Source organism: Borostomias antarcticus, assembly GCF_949987555.1.
Source record: "Borostomias antarcticus genome assembly, chromosome: 20".
NCBI classification, from domain to species: domain Eukaryota; kingdom Metazoa; phylum Chordata; class Actinopteri; order Stomiiformes; family Stomiidae; genus Borostomias; species Borostomias antarcticus.
In genome coordinates this window covers 15,525,042-15,532,541 of record NC_140253.1, presented here as the reverse complement: position 1 = coordinate 15,532,541, position 7,500 = coordinate 15,525,042, and the positions used below count along the sequence as shown (strand labels likewise).

Below are 7,500 nucleotides of genomic sequence, written 5' to 3'. Positions count from 1 at the left end.
GCTGGTCTCTGGATGGTCTCTGGATGGTCTCTGGATGGTCTCTGACTGGTCTCTATATGGTCTCTGGTTGGTCTCTGGCTGGTCTATGGTTGGTTTTTGGCTGGTCTATGGTTGGTCCCTTGTTTGTTTATGGCTAGTCTCTGGTTGGTTTATGGCTGGTTTATGGGTGGTCTCTGGTTGGTCTCTAGCTGGTCTATGAATGGTCTCTGGCTTTAGTTTAGTTTATTCGACATATCAGTTTAAAGGACAATGCTCGTTTTTGACAACCTGGACCTTATTTACGACATATTATAAGACGTTTGACTCACCGAGATCACTTTGGTGTAGTTCGGAGGCATGTAGAAGAAATTTAAAATCCAGCGTGAGCCAGTATATCCATGTAATGGCGGTGGTCGGGGCACTTAGAATGCAGTTTCTAAAAAATTATTTTCTGCCGCGAAACGGTTGTTTTCATCAATCTGTCTTGATGAATTGCTAGTTGTGCTTACATAGAGAGCATAGGCCTGTTGTGGTTTTTCACATGCCTCTGTAATATGATCTTTAGAAACGTCTTTAGACACGAAATAGCTTCCTCACTTGCTCCAGCACGCATGCGCACAGCGTGCTGGAGCAACGATTGCGCGCTGTGTGCATTAGTGCTGGAGCAAGTGAAGAAGCTATTTCGTTTCGAAAGACGTTTCTAAAGATCATGGCATGTGAAAACCACAACAGGCCTATGTTCTATGTAAGCACAACTAGCGATTCATCAAGACAGATTGATGAAAACAACCGTTTTGCGGCAGAAAATAGATTTCTAGAAACTGCATTCTAAGTGCCCCGATCACCGCCATTACATGGATATACTGGCTCGCGTTGGATTTTACATTTCTTCTACATGCCTCCGAACTACACCAAAGTGATCTCGGTGAGTCAAACGTCTTATAATATGTCGTAAATAAGGTTCAGGTTGTCAAAAACGAGCATTGTCCTTTAAAATACATGTCATGCATTAAAACAAATATCAAGGATAATCAAGGATATCAAGGCTGATCTCTGGTTGGTTTATAGTTAGTCTTTGGTTGGTCTATGGTTGGTCTATGGCTTGTCTCTGGGTGGTTAGTCTTTGGTTGTTCTCTGGTTGGTTTAGGGCTTGTCTCTGGGTAGTTAGTCTTTGGTTGTTCTCTGGTTGGTCAATGGCTTGTCTCTGGGTGGTTAGTCTTTGGTGGTTGTTCTCTGGTTGGTTTATGGCTTGTCTCTGGGTGGTTGGTCTTTGGTTGTTCTCTGGTTGGTTTATGGCTTGTCTCTGGGTGGTTGGTCTTTGGTTGTTCTCTGGTTGGTTTATGGCTTGTCTCTGGGTGGTTGGTCTTTGGTTGTTCTCTGGTTGGTTTATGGCTTGTCTCTGGGTGGTTGGTCTTTGGTTGTTCTCTGGTTGGTTTATGGCTTGTCTCTGGGTGGTTAGTCTTTGGTGGTTGGTCCCTGGTTGGTCTATGGCTTGTCTCTGGGTGGTTAGTCTTTGGTTGTTCTCTGGTTGGTCTATGGCTTGTCTCTGGGTGGTTGGTCTTTGGTTGTTCTCTGGTTGGTTTATGGCTTGTCTCTGGGTGGTTAGTCTTTGGTTGGTTTATGGCTTGTCTCTGGGTGGTTAGTCTTTGGTTGGTTTATGGCTTGTCTCTGGGTGGTTAGTCTTTGGTTGGTTTATGGCTTGTCTCTGGGTGGTTAGTCTTTGGTGGTTGTTCTCTGGTTGGTTTATGGCTTGTCTCTGGGTGGTTAGTCTTTGGTTGTTCTCTGGTTGGTCTATGGCTTGTCTCTGGGTGGTTAGTCTTTGGTTGTTCTCTGGTTGGTCTATGGCTTGTCTCTGGGTGGTTAGTCTTTGGTTGTTCTCTGGTTGGTCTATGGCTTGTCTCTGGGTGGTTGGTCTTTGGTTGTTCTCTGGTTGGTTTATGGCTTGTCTCTGGGTGGTTAGTCTTTGGTTGTTCTCTGGTTGGTCTATGGCTTGTCTCTGGGTGGTTGGTCTTTGGTTGTTCTCTGGTTGGTTTATGGCTTGTCTCTGGGTGGTTAGTCTTTGGTGGTTGTTCTCTGGTTGGTTTATGGCTTGTCTCTGGGTGGTTAGTCTTTGGTGGTTGTTCTCTGGTTGGTCTATGGCTTGTCTCTGGGTGGTTAGTCTTTGGTTGTTCTCTGGTTGGTTTATGGCTTGTCTCTGGGTGGTTAGTCTTTGGTTGTTCTCTGGTTGGTTTATGGCTTGTCTCTGGGTGGTTAGTCTTTGGTTGGTCCCTGGTTGGTCTCTGACCATCATTTCTAACCTCGCCTTGTTCAATATAAAATACCCAACAAAATGCTAATTTATGTAATGAACAGCATGTTTTTGTGTTTGGAATGTGTGTGTGTGTTTGTGTGTGTGTGTGCGTGTGTGTGTGTGTTTGTGTGTGTGTGTGTGTGTTTCCTACAGAGCCCTGTTGACGTGGTGACAGGAGGGATGTCTCCTGTCAGAGACCTGGACCGCTTGCTGCAGGACATGGACATCAACCGCCTCCGCGCCGTGGTCTTCAGAGACATTGTTAGTACACACACACACACACACACACACACACACACACACACACACTCACACATACACTCACACGCACACATACAAACACATACTGTACATATACACGCACTCTTGCTCTCACACACACACACACACACACACACACACTCACACACACACACACACAATGCAGGCACTTCATATCAAAGCGTTCTACCAATAATAAGCTCACTACAATCACCACTTTCACATTTTGTGTTTGTTTGTGTGTGTGTGCGTGTGTGTGCGTGCGTGTGTGCGTGTGTGTGTGTGTGTGTGTGCGTGTGTGTGCGTGTGTGTGTGTGTGTGTGTGTGTGCGTGTGTGTGCGTGTGTGTGTGTGTGTGTGTGTGCAGGAGGACAGTAAGCAGGCTCAGTTCCTGGCCCTGGCGGTGGTCTACTTCATGTCGGTGCTCATGGTGTCTAAGTACCGGGACGTCCTGGAGCCACACAGCCAGAAGAGGCCCCCGCAGAGCCAGTCTGCCCACAGCCACGGTCCGTCCTCACCCTCACCCTCACTCCCCTACCTCACCCTCACCCTCACTCCCCTACCTCACCCTCACCCCCTACCTCACCCTCACTCCCTACCTCACCCTCACCCTCACTCCCCTACCTCACCCTCACCCTCACTCCCTACCTCACCCTCACCCTCTCCCTACCTCACCCTCACCCTCACTCCCTACCTCACCCTCACTCCCTACCTCACCCTCACTCCCTACCTCACCCTCACTCCCTACCTCACCCTCACCCCCTACCTCACCCTCACTCCCTACCTCACCCTCACCCTCACCCTCACTCCCTACCTCACCCTAACCCTCACTCCCTACCTCACCCTCACCCTCACTCCCTACCTCACCCTCACTCCCTACCTCACCCTCACCCTCACTCCCTACCTCACCCTCACTCCCTACCTCACCCTCACCCTCACTCCCTACCTCACCCTCACTCCCTACCTCACCCTCAACCTCACCCTCACCCTCACTCCCTACCTCACCCTCACTCCCTACCTCACCCTCACCCCCTACCTCACCCTCACCCTCACTCCCTACCTCACCCTCACCCTCACTCCCTACCTCACCCTCACTCCCTACCTCGCCCTCACCCTCGCTCCCTACCTCACCCTCACTCCCTACCTCACCCTCACCCTCACCCTCACCTCACCCTCACTCCCTACCTCACCCGACTCCCTACCTCACCCTCACTCCCTACCTCACTCCCTACCTCACCCTCACTCTCACCCTCACTCCCTGCCTCACCCTCACTCCCTACCTCACCCTCACCCTCACTCCCTACCTCACCTCACCCACACCCTCACTCCCTACCTCACCCTCACCTCACCCTCACTCCCTACCTCACCCTCACCTCACCCTCACTCCCTACCTCACCCTCACCCTCATTCCCTACCTCACCCTCACCCTCACCCTCGCCTCACCCTCACTTCTACCTCACCCTCACTCTCACCCTCACTCCCTACCTCACCCTCACTCCCTACCTCACTCTCACCCTCACTCCCTACCTCACCCTCACCTCACCCTCACCTCACCCTCACCCTCACCCTCACTCCCTACCTCACCTCACCCTCACTCTCACTCCCTACCTCACCCTCACTCCCTACCTCACCCTACCTCACCCTCACCCTCACTCCCTACCTCACCCTCACTCTCTACCTCACCCTCACCTCACCCTCACTCCCTACCTCACCCTCACTCCCTCCCTCACTCCCTACCTCACCCTCACTCCCTACCTCACCCTCACCCCCTACCTCACCCTCACTCCCTACCTCACCCTCACCCTCACTCCCTACCTCACCCTCACCTCACCCTCACTCCCTACCTCACCCTCACTCCGTACCTCACCCTCACTCCCTACCTCACCCTCACTCCCTAACTCACCCTCACTCCCTACCTCACCTTCACTCCCTACCTCACCCTCACCTCACCCTCACTCCCTACCTCACTCCCTACCTCACCCTCACCTCACCCTCCCTCCCTACCTCACCCTCACCCTCACCCTCCCTCCCTACCTCACCCTCACTCCCTACCTCACCCTCACCTCACCCTCACTCCTTACCTCACCCTCACTCCCACCTCACCCTCACTCCCTAACTCACCCTCACCCTCACTCCCTACCTCACCCTCACCCTCACTCCCTACCTCACCCTCCCTCCCTACCTCACCCTCACCCTCACTCCCTACCTCACCCTAACCTCACTCTCACTCCCTACCTCACCCTCACCTCACTCTCACTCCCTACCTCACCCTCACCTCACCCTCACCCCCTACCTCACCCTCACTCCCTACCTCACCCTCACCTCACCCTCACTCCCTACCTCATCCTCACCTCACCCTCACCCCCTACCTCACCTCACCTCACTCCCTACCTCACCCTCACCCCTACCTCACCTCACCTCACCCTCACCCCCTACCTCACCCTCACTCCCTACCTCACCCTCACCCCCTACCTCACCCTCACTCCCTACCTCACCCTCACCCCCTACCTCACCCTCACTCCCTACCTCACCCTCACCCTCTCTCCTACCTCACCCTCATCCTCACCTAACGCTCACCCTAACAGAGGAGTCCTGTATACTTACCTGGTATACTTCCTTACCTGGTATACTTCCTTACCTGGTACACTTCCTTACCTGGTATACTTCCTTACCTGGTATAATTCCTTACCTGGTACACTTCCTTACCTGGTACACTTCCTTACCTGGTATACTTCCTTGCCTGGTATACTTCCCTTTTCCTCCAGACTCCATCGTAGATGATTCACCCACAGAGGCAGATCTGAACACATAATAACATGATTAATCCCTGACCTGAACCCTGCACTGACCTGAACCCTGCACTGACCTGAACCCTACACTGACCTGAACCCTACACTGACCTGAACCCTGCACTGACCTGAACACTGACCTGAACCCTGCACTGACCTGAACACTGACCTGAACCCTGCACTGACCTGAACCCTGCACTGACCTGAACCCTGCACTGACCTGAACACTGACCTGAACCTACACTGACCTGAACCCTGTACTGACCTGAACCCTGCACTGACCTGAACCCTGACCTGAACACTGACCTGAACCCTGTACTGACCTGAACCCTGCACTGACCTGAACCCTACACTGACCTGAACCCTACACTGACCTGAACCCTGACCTGAACCCTGACCTGAACCCTGCACTGACCTGAACCCTGTACTGACCTGAACCCTACACTGACCTGAACCCTGACCTGAACCCTGACCTGAACCCTGCACTGACCTGAACCCTGCACTGACCTGAACCCTGACCTGAACCCTGCACTGACCTGAACCCTGTACTGACCTGAACCCTGCACTGACCTGAACCCTGACCTGAACCCTGCACTGACCTGAACCCTGCACTGACCTGAACCCTGCACTGACCTGAACCCTGCACTGACCTGAACCCTGACCTGAACCCTGCACTGACCTGAACCCTGCACTGACCTGAACCCTGCACTGACCTGAACCCTACACTGACCTGAACCCTGACCTGAACCCTGCACTCACCTGAACCCTGCACTGACCTGAACCCTACACTGACCTGAACCCTGCACTGACCTGAACACTGACCTGAACACTGACCTGAACCCTGCACTGATCTGAACCCTTCACTGACCTGAACCCTGCACTGACCTGAACACTGACCTGAACACTGACCTGAACCCTGCACTCACCTGAACCCCAACGGGAACAATAGAAAGAGTCATAAACTCACCTGATCGTCCAGCTGATGGGGCTGCAGGATTAAGACTAGATTAGAAGATTACATTAGAGGTTACATTAGAGATTACATTAGAGGAATTTATTTGTCTCTCAAGGGACAAATTTGTCTTGGGCATAGAAGGGTCGTGGCCTAGCAACATATACACATAAAATACATAAATAGAACAAAACATTCACAGCAGCACATGTACAGTGCCCCCCCCCCCCCCCTTACAGTATCACACAGCTCACTATCTATACTGAGATATGAGAGGTGGGCGGGGAGCTCCGGCGTTAACCAGCCCCTCCCTGTGCCCCCCCCAGACGGCGCCGTGGACCTGGGAGAACGGCCTGCCCCTCCGCCGCCACTCGGACGAGCCCGCCGCCGCCCTGGGCCCGGACGCCATCTCCGAGGCGCTGTCCGCCCTGTCCTCCGAGGTGAGGCGCGGCCCGGGGGGGAAGAACGTGAAGGACATTCTGCGCAGCCTGGTGGGCGCGGGGGCGGACCCCGGGGGGGCGGAGCTAACCCTGCCCCCCGCCTTCCTGGGCGCCGCGGGGGACGCCGCCACGGATCAGGCACGCCACTTCCGCTCTTTTGACAGGTGAGGGACACGCGCGCGCACACACACACACACACACACACACACACACACACACACACACACAGTGGACACATACACACACATACTGTATACATACACACGCGGACACATACACACACACAAACACACACACACACACACACACACACACACACAGTGGACACACAAACACAGACTGTATACATACACACACACTCTCTCTCTCTTAAAGGAAGGTTTGTGGTCAGTCTCCAGCTTGTCCAGGTCTGACAGGCCGTCTGACAACTTCATACCTGATTCTCAGGACCGTTTTGAAATCCCAGCCCACCTAGTTCACGTTTAGACAGTCTTCTGACATCAAAAACATCTGGCCAGTCCAGGAAGAGGAGCAACAACAAACCCCTCCTTCACCTCTCCACGCTGGCTCTCCACAAACAAACCAACAAACAACCCCTCCTTCACCTCTCCACGCTGGCTCTCCACAACAAACCAACAAACAACCCCTCCTTCACCTCTCCACGCTGGCTCTCCACAAACAAACCAACAAACAACCCCTCCTTCACCTCTCCACGCTGGCTCTCCACAAACCAACAAACAACCCCTCCTTCACCTCTCCACGCTGGCTCTCCACAAACAAACCAACAAAC

The 7,500-nt window shown here is 53.3% G+C and overlaps 1 protein-coding gene across 1 annotated transcript in view; it reads left to right on the top strand.

Moving 5' to 3' along the window:
* The window catches only part of lrba (LPS-responsive vesicle trafficking, beach and anchor containing), a gene marked incomplete at its 5' end in the record, with an annotated part of 387,967 nt that overhangs the window by 100,746 nt on the left and 279,721 nt on the right, over positions 1 to 7,500 (top strand). Inside the window, 3 exons of the mRNA XM_084454694.1 lie at positions 2,423 to 2,530; positions 2,897 to 3,022; positions 6,597 to 6,874. Of these exons, the coding sequence (XP_084310820.1) occupies positions 2,423 to 2,530; positions 2,897 to 3,022; positions 6,597 to 6,874 (512 nt within the window). The remainder of the gene's footprint in view (positions 1 to 2,422; positions 2,531 to 2,896; positions 3,023 to 6,596; positions 6,875 to 7,500) is intronic.